Source organism: Vidua chalybeata, chromosome 6 (genome assembly GCF_026979565.1).
Source record: "Vidua chalybeata isolate OUT-0048 chromosome 6, bVidCha1 merged haplotype, whole genome shotgun sequence".
In the NCBI taxonomy this organism is placed as follows: Eukaryota; Metazoa; Chordata; class Aves; order Passeriformes; family Viduidae; genus Vidua; species Vidua chalybeata.
In genome coordinates, this window is record NC_071535.1 from 6,390,072 (window position 1) to 6,407,513 (window position 17,442).

Here is a 17,442-nt window from a genome sequence, read left to right on the forward strand (position 1 = left end):
ACAAAGCTAAAGTTTGTCACTTCCAGAATCAGCTCTGCTCTAACCCCTGTGACCTGGCAAAGACAGGAAAAAAAAAAAAAAAAAGATTTACACATACAAATTCAGAAGAACTGAATCCTCACTACAACAATATTATTTTTTTAGTAATTATCCTGAAGTGCTGTTCTATGTCTTATATGCAACATTACACAAAAAAAGCTATTAAAAGTACTCTAGTTCATTTGCTTTGGGAAGTGTTTACTTTTCTGTACACATTTTCTGGACACATTTTATTTCTATTCCAAAGTCCAGAAAGATAAAATCCACTCGTGTGCAGGTAAAATGCTTTGGACACACAAAGCACAGGGTAGGTGCTAAGGATGCTGTTCCCAGCATCTGTCAGGAACATCTGTACAGGTTTTGAGTTCTTACAAGAAAGGAAAGGAAAGCATGCAGCCAAGAGCTCCCTCCTCATGGTGTGTCACTGCTTGAGCACTGGCCTGGGTGGAAGTGACACCTTGGTGTCCTTATTGCATTTAATGACTACAGGTGGTTGCTTTCAGTCCAGCCTGAACTACAGGACTGTGAATCATGCTTTTTAACAGAGAAGGAAAGCCCCAGTCACTCATCACATCATGCACAAGGTGAGGGGATAGGAGACAAACTGCTGACAACTCCATGAAGCAACACGTAATGCTCCCAACGTGGATTTTGGAGGCAGAGTCCTTCAGAATTGCACCAGCCATAGCCAACCCCACCAACTGGGCCTCCCCCAGCACACAGAGCCTGGGACAGCCCATCCACAGGCTGTGCCTGCAGGGCACCCATCACACCACTGCTCTGTGCAAGGTACAAGCTGGTTCCACTGAACTTGCAATGGACAGTGCTGGAATATCAGAGTCAAAGCAGCACTAGAAACAGACCTGGAGACACTGTATTTGTTTCATGAACTTGGTATTTTACAATATTTAGCCATTACACATTTGAACCACTCAAGCTGCGCTTGAACTGCAATAGATATTCTGGGCCTGCCCAAATGATTTCCAAGGTCAGACTAATCCTGTTAACACATTCTCTCATTGTAAAGTGGCACAAAGTTACACCTGACTTGCAAGATAAACCTAAACAGAGATCTCTTTGCATGCCATGCACTTCTACCTAGAATTAATATCAGTCATAGAGAAAGAAAAGCAAGTCTGTCACAAAGGCAGAGGAATGCCATTAAGGCTAAAGCTTACTAACAAAGCCAACCCCCATTATCCTGCTGTCTCTTTTACAGCATCACTTCATGGCAGGTTCATGTATTCCAGGAATTTTAACAAAGTCTGGCCCCCAGACTGAGCCCGTGTGGCTCAGCTATTCACCAGGCAGCCCTGGGCAGTGGCTGTGTGTCTGTCTTAACCAGCAGACCAAGTCAGGCAAGAACATTCAACACTTGACATCTTGGCACTTAAACTGTACCCACAAGGTGTGTGCAGACTCCTGCAGCAACCCTGTAACTCCCTAACCCCATAACCTCCCCATTCTTTCAGAGTCCCAGGGTGGGACTTATCACAGGAATGGGAGGTGCTGTTGTTTTGCAGGTGCAGGTTGTTCTTGCAGTCCAAACCATGGCTGCAGAGTCATGGATTTGCACTTGTGTCAGAACAGCAGCTGCAAATTACAGCTGAAAATTTTGACAGAGGCAACTGCAGCTCTGGAGAACTAAAATGAGCGGGTGGCCTGATCACCAGGCTTTGGGAAGAGCTGTCCCCTACTGTGGCTTTTTGTTCTTTTCCCTTTTTTTTTTTTTCTTTTTGGTATCTCTAATTTCCTAAAGAAAGGAGCAGAAATGGGACAAAAAAAAAACTATCATCTCCCAAAAAGCCTCCACGAGTTGACACAAAAGAAGCAATGATTTCTCTGGCTTTCTTATGAGCTTCTGGAGCTCTATGGGTTTGGATTTCACAGTTGAAGATATGTTCACCCTAAGATGTAGATTCCTAATTGCCACTACTCCAAGTAATGGTTTGGTTGAGTATTAGGGATTTTGTTTGTTTTTCAGGAAGTGATTTTGTTTAGTCCAGTTTTCTAATGTTAAAAAATTGATCTAATACTGGTGTGTGTTTAGAATGCTCACTAATTATACCCATGTATTTGATATAACTGAATCATAGTGATGCCTTGTGGTACATACATGTTTTACTCCAGGCACTTTTGAAAACACAGGATCTTGATACAAGAGGTCATTTAAGCCAGAGCCAGGGGGAATCCTTCTCTGAAGGAGCCACTGTGCTCTGCTGGGCTGGCCTCAAACTACACCAGGTACCATCTCTGAAGCTGCAATGGCAATTTCTGCTATGCACCTTGTGTACCTGGATTCAAACCAGTGCAAATTGAGAGGCAAAAACCCTCACCACACTCAGGGGAAGGGTCCAAAAGTCCAGCTCCAAACGAGAGCAAACAAGAATGAACGCAAAGCCTGCCCTGCTGCAGCCCTGCAAAGCCAGCAGCTCCAGCCCAGGAGGTGGAGAGGGGGTCTGAGCACAGCCCAAGGCTGGGAGATGCCAATGGGAGTCAGCTAAGAGGAGGGACAGAGCCTCTGACATCGACCTGAGGGACTCAGTACGTGTGGGACGTGTGGGAGCAAGCCTGCTCCTGAAACGTGGCCCCTCCATGCACTGAAACCCTCCACGAGCCCAAGGCACGAGCAGCACTCCAGGCAGGCTCCATCCCCCCAGCACCACCACCACTCTCCCACCCACAGGTTATCATCCAAGCACCTTGGACTAAAGAGAATTACATCCTGACCAGTTATTTTCTCTCTTTCTAAAGGCAGCTGCAGACTGATAAATGTTCTCATGACAGAGAGTGGAGGGGGATTTACTGCAGCCTTTTAACTTCAGGCTTTCAAACCTGCTCATGTGGTTCCCAAGAAACTGAACTATGAGTGTTCTCTCCCTTGCTCAGACCTCGTGCAAAGTCTTTCTGCCAGGGGCAATAGGGGGGACAGTGGGAGAGCAACCTCAACCCCACAAAAATGGGACATGCTAATGAAGATACTGACAGAACCGGACACCACCACTGAGTGCTGCAAAGAGAATTTACATAATGTTACTCTAACAGTTCAGTAAAAATGGCATCAGTAAAAAGAGGCTTTCAAGAAAGAAGTTACCCCCAAACACTCAGGGAGTGCAACTGAGAGAGTTTCTGTTAGTTTCATTTTGTTACGTAAATCACCATTGTTATTATTCTTATTATTTCTTACTTACGATGTTAAAAGAGCAGGAGGATACTTGAAATAAAAGGCTGTGCATGCACAATACCCACACAAATAAATTCCAGTGATCCATCGTAGCACCAGGCACGGTGCCCTTCCCTGCCCACTGATCTGAGCCCTCCCTTTAGGAGGAATAGGGGAATTCATCACCAAATATACAGAATATTGTCATGGAATGATAACAGGAAACAATACTAACAGGAGCCTGAACATGTCCTTCACGTCATATTAATCTACTGTTTAACTCAGCAGAAAAGACAGTGAGGAAATAAAAGCTCAATTCACCCAGCCTGAGATCAAAACTATCATGGCAATATTGGCAGGTTAGACCCTGATTCTTTAAATAGTACATTGCCTTTGTTAAACAAAAGTCATTCTTTTATTACATAATAGAGATTATAAATAAATGTAAAGTGTGCATGCAGTCAACTGCATATTATACAAGCAATATCTATGTTAATAATTGCTTTCTTTGGCAGGCCAGAATCCAGCTGGACATGCAATATTTACATATCAAAATCCTTGGTGTCTTCAAGTCATATTGGATGCAAGTGAAAATATATATGTATATATATTTACCGTATACACACACATTTATATATATATATATATATGTATAAAGGTATATATACACCTCTGCATATATACTGTATACATATATACACATAGGTATATGCTAAAAGTGGATTTCATCTTTTTCAGATTCAGGTGATGCAGGCCTTGAAACATTAAAAATATCCTGACAGGGTATCTGGGGAGGGGACTGGGGTGATAAATGAGACTTGGGGGAAGAGAGCTGGGATACGTTCTTTTCAGACAATATTTTTAAAATTTCTGCCACCTGCTTCTCAAGGGCAGCCATCCTACTGCTTAGCAGCTGGATATCTTCTTTGAGTTCGTGCTTGACTTCCTGCAGCGTGGTTTGTAAGGCCTGCTCAGGAATGGGGTAGAAAGGACACCTAGCATCCGCCTGGATGGGGCTGTGCTCCAGGGGGCTGCGAGTCTCACCAGCTTTATCCAAGCGAAGGTCACTTTTTGTTATTCCACTGTCACAGGAGTCTGTTTTCCTCAGTGGGTTTTTATTTACACCGTTCTCCGAGTCATTGGACTTGGGGTCGTCGGACAGCAACCCCATGGACTCGGCCTTTGTGACGTTGTTCCAGTCCTCCTTCTTCTCCTCGTGGGTGCCCATGGTGTTCTTCAGCCGAAGCCAGCCTTTCCCGTTCCCGTTTTTCATCCGAATGGGGCTGTTCACTTTGAGGCATTTCTGGTCTCCGTTTCCGTTTGGCTTGAGCTCCATCACATCGCGGTTGTTCTGCTTCACGGCCTCGCTGGTTTTCATGTAGGCCAGGGTGGTCTGGATGGGCGTGATCTGGGACACGGTGACCACGCTGGTGCCCGTGATGGAGGCCCCGTTCTGCACGCTCCTGCTTTCCACCTGCAGCTGGCTCCGCTCGGGGTCGATGTGGGTCGAGCCTTGATTGCGCATCTCCTTTTGCTGCTTGAATTTCTGGAAGAGTTTCCGCACAGGGTGGTCCACAGGGATGCTCAGCGTCACCTCGTTCTTCTGCCGCAGGCGCTCCTCTTCCTCCTTCTTGACATCGCTGATCTTCCTGAAGATGATCTGTGGGGGATAAATCCACAACAGAGTCAGGACCCAAAGGACATCACATGAAAATATTAATTTGAGATGGGTAAAAAGTCTTGAGAACAGCCATTTCTCTCTTTATTCTTAATTCTGATCTTCCTTCCCATCTTAGTTTTTTGTAGTGAATTCAAATGGAGCTCATCAAGACACAGCAACCTCAAGGTTAACCACTATGGATAGGTTATGTACACATACAGACACACACTTTCTTAACAGGATACATTAAAAGTGGGTTACGTCTTTTTTCTTGATGCAGAAGATACTACTACTTGAAGAACTAAAAATATCCTGACACCAACAGAAGGAAAGAAACTGAACAAAGAGAAGAAAGCCATTGACAAAGAACCCAAATACAGTGATGCCAACCTACCCATTACTCACACTCATACCTGCTCTGTCACTATCTTTAGATCAAAAGGAAACAGTAATTCAGCAGGGACTACACAGCTGCAAGATAAATTCAATGTACACACCCTTCCAGAGGCTGGAAAACCCCAGCTTGCTCAATACTTTTTGGTTTTGCTGTTAGGGTTAGGGTTTTTTAGGCAAGTTGGAGGGTGCAATTAGGTTCCCCATGGGCCACATGTGTGGCTTCACACATTTTACAAGTGTTTACTGCAGAATTAGTATGTCTAATGTGTGTAGGTGAATTGGAAGCACCATGGAGAAGCAGTGTAACAGGACTGTGTGTGGCTCTAAAAGCCAGCAATATCCACCATCTCAGCATGCCATGCCATTTAATTCTGAGTTATTTCACCTGGCAGCATGTCTCAGGCTGCTACAGAAAATGGAATTTGAGCCTCAAGCTGGGGGAGGATCCGCTGAGCAAAACCTTTTTGTTTATTTTTTGCATGTTACTCATATGATTTTATCTTTTTTTAGGTTCATCCAGTTTTCTTGAATGTGGGACTGAGGCAGAGTGGGGAAACTGGTTCTCTGTTTGACAACACTGTGAAAAGCAGCCTATGATTAAATACAAATATGGACTGTGAAGGGATAGTGTGGTAAGAAAAGGAAAACAAAGCCCTTGAAACACACAAATAAAACCCTCTGTCGGTCAGCTGTAGGTTTTTGAAATATCAACCTGAGTATCCATATTTGAGTTTCTATTTACTTTCAAGTCTCACATGTTCAGAAGTCAGCGGAGAAGTGCCACGATGCTACAGATCCTTCACTGCATGAATCTGGAATGAGCTGGACTTCAAAGCTTCATTAGAGAGCTTTCAAATGCAGTAGATACATCCTTGCCTGCTGCTGATAGATACAGCTGCTTATAATAATTTGGTTAACTTGCTTATTAGAAGCCCAGTTAAAAAAATATAAACAAAACCAAGGGACAATCATGGAAGTTACTTTAATCTGACTACTCTGACCTAGATGCAGTGACACATTCCCTCATTTGGAGGCTCCCCTTTATTAGCAGCTGCCCTCATGGAGCTTCTCTCTCTCTCTCATTCTCTCTCTCTTTCGGGCCAGTGGAGAGAGCAAACAATGGCATGAGAAACTGCCCTTGATTCAAAATTGAGTGATTACATTTAACTGAAGCCACACTCTCTAAAGGCACATTTGGAAGATGTGTGTGATGTTTTGTTTGTGCCTCTCTTGCCCCGGAGGGCAGCACAGCACCTCTGGCAGAACGTGGAACAGTGAAAGCAACCAGCTGCAAGGATGTGTCCCCAGGGTGTGTCTCAGGGGACATGGCTGGTTCCTCTCCTGGTGTCCCCATTTGGCTGTGCTGCTCTGCCTTGTGCTGAGTCCCTGAAAACATCTGCAGTGGGGGAAACATCCTCTACCCAATGCTTTAAAAGGTTGTGTAGGGAGAGGACAAAGGGGGAATAGCTTTAAAATGAGAGTAGGTTTAGACTGGAAGCTAGGAAGAAATTATTTACTGTGAGGGTGGTGAGGCATTGGCACAGGTTGCCCAGAGCAGCCCTGGCAGCGTTCCAGGCCAGGTTGGACGGGGCTCTGTGCAACCTGAGAAAGTGGAAGATGTCACTGCCCATGGCAGGGGGTTGGAAATGGATGATCTTTAAAGTCCCTTCCAACCCAAACCGTTCTACGTTTCCATGATTCCTCTGCTTTCTGGCCACAAATCTGTTTCACAGCTTGAGCACCCTGCTCTCCTGCAGCCAGCCTGTGCCTGGCAGCTGCTGTCCAGAGGTAGTGAGGGATGCTGGAAGGGAGGCAGCTCCAGCAGTCTGGCACAGGCCCACGGCTCTTCCCTGGCCAGTGTGGCACTGGATGTGCCATTGGGAAAGGCAGGAGGCAACTCTAACAACTTCTGTCCTGCTGCATGTTTATAATAGCCAGAATGACAACAACAAAGACCACAGCAGCAATTTTTGATTCCTCTCCCAAAGCTTGCACTTCACTGAAAATTACCCTCAGCTCCCTTTCCCCCCCCCCCATCCAATCTTGGTTTTTTTGTCCCTCTTCTAGACTCAGTTCAAACCTTCTCCAGACAGAGGTTATCTCCCTGCACAAAATATAATAACCAGCGACTGCTGCTGCTGGGTTTGGCAGAAGAAAAGCCAAAACTTCTCTAACCTGACACCACCTGTACCTCATACTCCTGAAGTGTGTCCTTATAAAAATCAGGAAATGACTGTGAAGAGTTTTGCCCCAGAACCACTTGGCCAGGTGTTGTTTGGATGGGTTGAGGCCAGTGGCAGCGGGGTCTGAGCCCGAGTGCTGCTGTGACTCAGAGCAGGGCAAACACTTTGGGAACAGCAGAAAGGGATGGGTGGCCAAGGTGGCAAATGCCATCAGATACACAATGCAAATCTGGTCTGGCTGTGTGAGGCCAAGGACCCACTAACCACTGACATCCGTGAGCTTTACCCCTCCTTTATGCCCATGCAGTGCAGAAGACAAAGCCCTGCTGTCACCTTCTCAGAACATATTCTCTCAGCTTCATGCAGGACACAAGCTGACAGAGCTCTTCAATGAATTATTTCCCTTTTCTTCTCTTGGGACAGAAAATGCTCCAGCCTGGAATGGTTATGGGCAGCTCCTTTGAAGAAGCAGGTCTGCCAAATGCTGAATTAGTGTAGAAAATGCCCAGGGACTCAGAAATCCAGGGGTTAGCTGAGAGTCAAGAATTCAGGACTGATCTACCTCAGTGGAGCCCTATTTCCAATGGAGCAAAGGTGGGCTGGTGCACAGCCCTGGGCCTACTCCCCCCTTGGCCTTCTCATGTAACCTGTATGTGTTCATAGCTGTTTGTTATTTTCTTTTTCACTCTGAAATGCATAACCAAGCAGACCCTCACATCCCAACTGATCCTGTGGGATAATGGCACTTGGATGGAGACTGAGGTCTTGGTCCTCACCCTCCCACTGAACTGCTCTGCCAAGGAAATCATTTCACCCAATGGAGAGCTTCCCCTTCTTCTTTCCCCTCAACCAAGGAAGATGCACCTCTAGCACAGCAAGGATCTAGTTTTGGTCAGGAGTACTTGAGAGCAGTAGAATATGTACAAGTAAAAGAAAAGATCCTACACAGACAAATAACTGAAGGAAAAAACCAAGATGTGAATTGCAGCACTAACAGAGCAAGTTATTTCTCATTAACAATTTTTTCCATATTAGGAGATTTTTCATGTGGCCGGATTTAATCTGCTTCCTCAGTGGTTTAAACTAAACCAGAATAGTTAAAATGTGTTTACATTTACAAATGTTTACATGGAAACTTAATTCTATTAATGTGTAATAACTTCAACCAGCTTTTTTTTTTCTTATAAATAAGAATAGAAAAACATCTCATGCAATCTGACATTTCTCTGCAGACTGAGAGAGCATTATTTTGAAATCTTAAATTGGATGAGCTATTTAATTTGTCCCTGAGCCTTCTAAGAGAAGTTACACATAGGCCTGCCCAAATGTATGTCCCAGGAACAGTCACAATCTTCAAAGAAGAAGCTGAATTAAGTGTGCATAGAGTTTATTTCAAGGAGTAAAGAGCCACACTCCTGTCTCACACCAAGTTCTAAATTCATTAATGTAACAGACATTAAGTGCAGGACTCCATTTCCTTTATGGATCAGGTTGTGAAAGGCTGTTCCACGTGGCACAAATTTTGTCCCATGGGATCAGGTGCCTGGGTTTCTCTTGGTGAACTTATTTTGGGTAGAAGGGGCAACAGTGATGACATTAATTACTGAGCTGGCAAAGATGCAGTTAACTTTTAGCCAGCCATGGGGACTGAAATACTCTATTTATGAGGCAAGCATGGAGGAGACAACAGCAATTTGAGATTCTTCATCTGATCTCAACCTCAGGCTCCTTTCCCTCCCTTCCATACCAAGAGGTGAGTGTGAGCTCTGTCCCTTCCAAAGTGGCACCGTAGCACAGCTACTGGCAATGGATGTGTCACTGCTGGAGCAGCTCCTGTGAGGTGCCAGCTCGTAGAACCAGCCCCAAAGCCAAGTGCAGATGAGAGCAACAGCAATGAGGAGTCAGGGAGACAGCTCTAAGCTCAGCCACACACGCTGAATTAAAGAGTAAAGCTGTGGCCTTTTCAGGGGCTTTGAAATGCATCCCTTGTCTGCTGTCTTTTTTTGTAGCAGTACTGTGAAAATCATCCCTCCATGACCTTGCTCCATACAGGAGATCTACACAAAGATCTCTTAATAAGTGACTCCAAGGCAGGTACGTGAAGGGATTACAGAGCTGGTAAAAGTCTTGAAGAATTACAGTGAGTACATAAAAAGTGGCAGGTGTTTGGCCAGAGATCATCCTGTCCTGTGCCTGAACATCCCATGCTGCTGTTAGTGGTGTTACACCTGTGCCTGCTCCTCTCCGTAGAAATCCACAGAAAGGGACAGCCATGGATCCAAAGGGAACACAGTTGTCATGGTGATGGATGCAGCGTGTGTGCACTGACTGCGAGGGAGAGAGGGAAGGAGGGAGGGAGAGCCACACAAAGCCATCAAAAAGCAAAGATTTTCACAGTGTGAAGACCCTGTCCTGGGAGAATTGGTTTGACTCAGCTCATTGGACATTTCTGCAGCAGAAACACCACACTTCAGTCCCCACAGCTAACTCAGTAACCACAGGTCACTCTCATTAAAGCACAGACCAGGCTGATGTCAGTGCTGATGATCTCTCAAAAGTTTGTTTCAGGGGTAATCATCCTGTCTGCATCAATGTCTTGTAGAAGCCCCATCTCCCTTGCATCTGATTGTCCACAACCAATGTATTTGTCCAGATCCCTGTATTTTTGTTCCTATTTAATACAGCAACTTCTTAGAAGGCATCTGAGATCAGCGAGATAAGAATCATAGAATCACAGAATCATTAAGGTTGGAATCAAGATCATCAAGTCTGAACCAGGTTAATAAATCTGAAGAAATATAGAGCTCTTTTTAACCTGGACCCATCTGGTAGCACAGGTCCAGAGCTGTACTTGAAAACACTGCAGATGGAGTAAGTGGGATGAGCATACAAAGTGAGTTGGAGCTTCCCAAGTGATGGAGGCAGGATCTCAGGGAAATGCACTTTCCTTGAACCACATGCAGAGCTGGCAGCTGGTTTGCAGCTGGCTAAGACCCACTCAGCAGCTCCTTCACCAGCTTTCAGATCCCAGCAGAAGGGCTTGGACTGGTCCATCTCCTCCACGAATATCTAATTCCCATACAAAAGGAAATTAGAGTGTCCTCACAAAGTGTGTTGGTCTTGGCAGCCTTTTATATAAGTCTTTTTGCCTTTTTTTTTGTTTGTTTGTTTGTTTGTTTTTGGAAATAGGAGAGATGCCTTCCCTTGCCTCTTTGGCCTGAATTTACACAAGCTTAGCTGAAGCTGTCAAATGGATTTTAAAAGTTTTAAGTGGCATAACCAATATCCAATACTGCAATAACACAGATCTCATTTTCTTTGGAAATAATGCTACGAGGCCATACAGCATAAATTTCCATAAAGACGTCTGCAAAAAATACTATTAATTTTCACATCTTGGAGTGCACTGTACAAAAGTAATTTACATTTTTGTCATGCTAATGCAGAAGGCAGATTTATGTCAGATCCAGGATTTAGACACAGGATACCCCAGCGCAGACGTGTGTGCTATTTCCTGCTCCTGAAAATACATAATACATAAATACATTTCCTGCTCCATAAAATACACCCAATTTCCAGAGCACAGACACTCAGAACAGGGCTCACCTACAAAGCCTCTGTCTGCAGCTGAACTCACCCTCCAGGAGCCCTGCACAGCGGAGGGAGGAAGACAAAGGCACTTGGAAGGCGTGAGTCATTTCACCTGCAGCTGGATGTTAAAGCAGGTCAGACAAGCTGTACCCTGAGCTGCCTGCTTGTCTCTGGTGTCTGTACAGGGAGCTCCATGCCTGTCGCCTGTGTGCAGACACCCTCCATAGAGGGTGGGGATGGAGGATTCAAATCCCCACCTCTGGCAGTGCAAATGTCAGGGTTTGGTGCAGAGCATGTAAAAAAAGCCTCCTGCACAGTTCTTCTCTGTGTATGCGTGTGTGTTCTGCACCCTTCCTCTGGTGCTATTTTTATTTCCACCCCAGCGTGTTGGGGTATTGCCAGTTCCTGGCTGGGATGAATTCCCCACAGCCTCAGGGCCCAGCCAGTCCTTACAGACAAACTTTATTCTTCCAAAAGCTGCAGAGGGAGGACAAGCCACAATTGCCCAGGAGAACCTGCCAGACTGGTGGCTCTCAGTGAGAGCTTGTTGAAAATCAGATGCAGCAACTGGATGAACCAACAGCAGGGAAAGGAAATCCACCCCTTCCCCCTTATTCTCACTACACTTCCCAGGAAAACCTTCCAGCAGGGCAATGGAGATGCCCTTCCCACAGCCCCTAGGAAACTGGAGACCACCTGAGATGTGTCTGTTCTGTCCACCCACCTTTTTGCACTGCAAAGCTCATCCCACTCCCAGATGTTGTAGGACAGATCCTGCTTGGATCACTCCCACCACTGGCATGAAGCACTGCCAAACCCAGCCCACCCTTCCCAGGCCATTGCTCTGATGGCTCAGGGGGGTCTAGGATGCTTCACCCCTCAGTTCTTGAGGACTGGTCCCCTCTAGGAGCCTTTAGCTGTCAAAACAGGGCATATCTGGGATGCTCTTTTCTGATATTCTGAAAACTTGGCCAGTCAAACCCAATTCCTAATGTATAACCCTTGGTGAAAAGGCTTGCTCCAAAACAAATGTGTTTTTAAAATCAAGGCAGGTCCCAGAGAACTAGACTCACCATTAATACTTGATGTTGAAATGCTTTTAAATCTTATTTTTCAGACTTTTTTTCAGAAAGCTCCCAAGACATTACTAATACCTGATACTAAAATGCTTTAAAATCTTATTTTTTAGATATTTTCTTTTTTAAAAAACAAAAAACTTCCATTATATTAGAAATCTTCCTTATTTGTTTACATTAATTAAAATGTGAATTTAAAAAGTCAAACTATGAAAGACTGGACAGAAATGGATTAATAGGAAATGACCCCACACAAGCCTTTAGGCTGCTTCCCCTAATTCACTCCTGCAAATCTCTATAAACTCTTAGCTCACTTTATTAATCTGCACTCCAAGGATGCAGAGTAGATGGTTTGAAATGATGGCTTTATTGTTCCTCTGCTCTGTACACTCTTCAGATAGCTTCACTTTGATGTGAAATTCAGCCTCAAAAACAAACTGCTCTAACAACTCTTTTAATTGCTCTCCAGTAAATTCCCCTTAATCCTCCTATCCCAGGAACTGTTTTGTGTTAAACCATTGCTCCATCTGCATGTGAGAAAGGAATCGCTGTCCTTGGCTGTGCAGTGAAAATGACTGACTGCTGAGCAATTAGTTAATCTCCAGGATAGGGATGTTTCACTAAACAGTCTTTCATGCTGGATTTTGGAGGAAAAAAGATTTCTGCAGGTTAGTCTCTGCAGCTGCTTGAAAGAAACAGTAAATAATAGCCTTTCTGCAAATCTCCATTGATCCTGACTTCACAGACACAGTAACATGCTATAGCAAAAGCTTCCTACCAAGCACATTGTAATTTTGCTTTGGAGAAACTGTATTCACATACATTCTTCCTAAGCAACTATTGAACTGGCCTGCAAAAGATGTGAAGATTTCCAATCCAAGTAACAAAGTGATGTAGCTTCAAGGAAATGAGAATTATTTCCATTATGCTGAAAAAGCCCTTTTAAGGGATATTTAATGGCATTTTATGTGCAAGGAAGAGGTTCATTCTTTTATGATGACTTAATAAAGATCTTTGTCCCCCAAGTTGCTCATCTAAAGAAAAATGAGGAAATATAAGGAGGGAGACACCCTTCAGAAAAGCACAACAACAGCCAATAACTGATTTCCAAAATCCAGAAATTCCATCATCTCTTTACTGCTTGTCCTGTGGTTTTAGAAATTGATTACTGTAGGTCAAATTTTAATCTGGTTCCATTTCATGTTCACAATCAATTCTCACAGCACCTGAGCACTCTTGCAGAGAGACATCTGTGCACGCTGGCAGCCAATTAGGCTGATCTGCATTTGTGAATATTAAGAAGAAAGTGGTTGAAAGTTTGACCCATCTACTTCATAACTTGGTATGGATCTGAAGCCATCCTGGTTTCATTTAAAACATGTCTGGATGGAAGAAGAAAGAGAAGAGAAGCGGGCAGAGATCCAAGTCTCATTTGTGACGTCCCCAGAGCATCGTGGCCAAACACACAGAGCACCAGGCTGGGATTCACAGGGATGGATTATCCTGCTGGCCTGACCTTCAGCCAATTGGGAAGTCCTGTACAAATCACTCTGCTTCTTCATCTCCCCCAGTGTAAGAGAGGATAATAACATTGCCCTCATTTCCCCAATTAACTGGAAATCCCTCTGTCACTGCTATTTACAACTGAGAGACCAAAACCCATGGCTGACAGCAGAGAGAGGTCACTGTGCTGGCCTGTTGCCAAAACTGAGGCAGTTCATTAAAAAAAAAAAACAACAAACCAGTCATTGAAAAAATGCACATAGGTGTTCTCAGGGTTTCAGCTCAAGATCAAGGGTGCAGGGCACTGCTGCCCTAAGATGTTTAGGGCAGTGCACAGTGGCCACATGAAGTCCTGTCCTCATCCCCTGAGCCATCAATCTCAGATTGATTAAAGGTACTAACACCTACTGACACCTACTCTGCAAGGAAGGATCAGTCAGATCACTCAGCTGGCACGATGGATTCTTTAAACGGTGTGATTATACATTCAGCCAAGTGTGGGCTGAGCTATGGAGTCAGATTTCCAAAAGAAATGCCAAAACCTTCTCCTCCCTTGGCAAAATTATACAATTTTCCACCAAGTAGAAGAGCGTTATCTGAGAGCAGCTCCATTTCCTGAATCAGGAGCTCTGCTGTTCTTTCAGTCACTCAGGCCTGAGCACCTCCTGCCCAGAGATGCCTCCATCTTCTCATATCCCAGGGGAAAACAACTCATGGATTTCCTGTGGCTGCAGGTTCAGCTGTTGTCTCTGGTGTCTGCTGGGCTCTGTTTGTCTGCTTGGAAAGGGATGCTGAAGAAGGGCACTGTGCACTCTTGGAAGTGAAGAGCTTTGCCACTGTTTTTAAATGAGACTCTGGAATTGGAATTGATCTCTTATTTTTGCTGCTTTTTCACTCACTATTTTCTGTTTTCTTTGCTGTAACCAAACAGCAGATGCTTTAGCATGTTGCAGAGCAAACAGATTCAGAATGATTTTGGCAATGCTATCCAAGTGAGCAAAATGCTCCTTCCACATACAAAATTATTTCAATCAATAAACCAGAAAGGCTACACTGTTTATGAATTTATGGTGGGTTTCAGCCAGGGTTTGTTGCTGCTTGGCCTTGTTTAGGGTCAGTCCATTGCAGAGTGAAGTATTGATCTCTGTGGCCTCAGGACTGTGACCTTGGTCCAAACACACACAGCCCCTCTTGGGCTCCTGTCACAACTGGGAGCAAAGAAGCCCACCTTTAGCCTCCTAATTCCTTTTCAGTACCCTAAATCCTACATTGAACTCAATAAAAAGACAAAACTGGATCGGAGAGCTGAAATAATGCATTGAGTCAGAGTCTAATCTGTTTTCTGTATATAACACAGAGTTGGATAAACATGGGGAAATTGAGCAGAGGACAATTTGAGTATGACTGCTGCAGTGTAAATATTACTGAGCAGTGTCTTGTGGGGATCCCTGTTCCCTTTCACTGGTTAGGTTTATCCACTTTGGGATTTAAATTCACACCTTCCTTCACTCCCTAACAACCTTCCCCTGTAAACAAGTCTGATCTGGACTGGTCATTTGGTGGGTGAGCAAACTACTTGCAGATGTGCTCTTCTTGGAGAGTATCACCTATTCATCTCTCCTTCCCCTTTCTCTTTTCTTCCTTGAGGATGCAATTATTAGAGAGCAAAGGACAAGGGAGATATTTCTCCTATTTCTTTGTCTGGCATTAAGGCAGAGAGAAGAGCAGATTCCTTTTGACAGGATTTCGTTTTTTTGTTTTTTTTTTTTTTTTTTTTCCATTTTGCAGATGTTTCTTTCTCCTGCAAGAAGGCAAGCTGAGGTACTTACAGAGGGGGAAAGAGGGGCCCTGCAGATGGCTAAAAATCCAAGCCCATTAGACCCAAGAGCTTTCACTGCATGTGGAAGTGAATCCCAGCAAGGACAGCCTCCACCCACCCCAACCAGACCATCTCATGACTTTCAGAGAACCCCACTGATGTAAGGAGATGGTGACATCTCCTGCCAGCACATCACCATCAGGTACCCCAGGGCTCAAGAGCCAGAGGGAGCTTCCCACTGCCTCCCAGCCCAGCTGAGAGGTGCTGTGCCCACTGCCAGACAGTGCCCTCTTCCACGGGACTGCTCCCAACTCCATCAGGCAGGCTGGGTCCTTGCAAACTTATATTGACTGGCTGCTGGATCAATATCTGCTATTGGCACTGGCCTAATGAAATGTCAGTCAGCAGCACTGCCAATTGATCCACACTCATCTGTGCTGCAGATTAGTCACTGTCTCTGCATTTTACCAGAGATGATTAAAAGAAGAAAACAGCCTTCAGCTCTCCCAGGATCTCCTAAGGGGGCCACGCTCCTGGGCAGGGAGAGGGAAACACAGTTCAAAGCCTCCAGATGATAGCAGGGTGGTTTGAGCTTGGGGCACACTGCAGAAACAGGGGAAAAGTGCCAAAAGACTTTACAAGTTGCTCTTCAGCCTGATTTAACTTGGAGCAGAAAATCAGTAACAACATGCAGCACTAATCCCGCACTCCCCTTTCCCTGTATTGGGGGAAGCTGGATTTACGTAGCTGCCATTTGTGCCAGAGGCCAGCAGCAGGGCACAGAGAGGTCATGCATCACTGGCCCAGGGTCATTGAGCTGTTTAGTGGATAAGCTGAGGGGATGGAACCAAGGTTTCCAACCTAAAGCCCCTATAGTAGGAAAATCCATATTGCAAAAAGATTAAACATATATTTTTAGAAGAAAAAAAAAAAAACAAAAATAAAAACAAAAAAAACCTCATTAGTATAATAACAATCTTGCTTTTCACCACTGTCCTGTCTGGTGTGTAGAGTTCTGGATTTGAAATAATTGAAAGGGCTCCCCTTTAATTGCAGTTAATTGCTGAAATAAAATCCAGACCAAGATAACTTACTGCTGCTCAAGTTTTTGTTGTAAGAGGGGTGAGGAGGGAGGCAGAACCATTTCTGTTTATTTAGTGACAAAGGTTGTGCTTTTATTCCAATGAAAAATATCAAAATCCTCATGTTTGGCTTCTGGCCAGCCCTGCTTGTGCACATCCCCAGCACAAAGCCACACAGAACATGGGCAGAGAGGATTTGCAGAATCTGTGTTTTCTTCTCTGTGTTTTTGCCTCTTATTGCTTTTTGCCTGAAGACTAAATGGTCTCACTAAATGCCTAAGAGAGTCTCTCCATTTACAAAGTAATACATCAGCAAAAGAATTGCAAATTGTTCCCCAAATATACTACTCTCTGCTGTCTGCTTTAAGTAGAAATTTAAATAAATTGGAATCATTATGGCTTTCTTTTTTAACTTAAATATTACTGTAGCAGACTATAAAGTGCCTGAAATTTAATCTGAAGTCTTCAGACCTGAAAAAGCATTTTGCAACTGAAAGATTTTTGATTTTTTTCCCAGCTATATCCAACTGGCCCAATAAAAAATAACACCCATTGCTATCAGCCTTGCTTCTGACATTGCGAACATTCTACCTGGCTTTCAGAAACCTTGGTTCTATATGGAATGTGCCCCCAGCTACTCTGTTGACTTCATCACTTTCAAGGTTTTGTTAATTTATTGAAAAGCTTTTACAGCAGGGGCTTCAATTAAAACAATGCACTTCCATTACCATGCAACGTAGAACACCATCAGTTTTGTTTGGAAGTGCTAAGTCAGATATGAAGAAAGAATTTTAAAAACCCAAACGGAAGGGACAAGGGGCAGCCTCTGTACCTAGAGGAGCCAAGACACCACCTTGTGTTACACAACAGGGAGGTAAAACATGCTGCTCAGTCACTGTCAGTTATTCCTCACCTCAACCAGGGCTAGCA

General features: G+C 44.4%; 1 protein-coding gene across 1 annotated transcript in view; it reads right to left on the reverse strand.

The window, feature by feature from the left end:
• Positions 1-3,718: 3,718 nt before the first annotated feature.
• The window catches only part of KCNH5 (potassium voltage-gated channel subfamily H member 5), a 148,207-nt gene continuing 134,483 nt past the window's right edge, over positions 3,719-17,442 (reverse strand). The window contains exon 11 of the mRNA XM_053945655.1: positions 3,719-4,862. Coding sequence (XP_053801630.1) covers positions 3,915-4,862 — 948 coding nt within the window. The 3' untranslated portion in view covers positions 3,719-3,914. The remainder of the gene's footprint in view (positions 4,863-17,442) is intronic.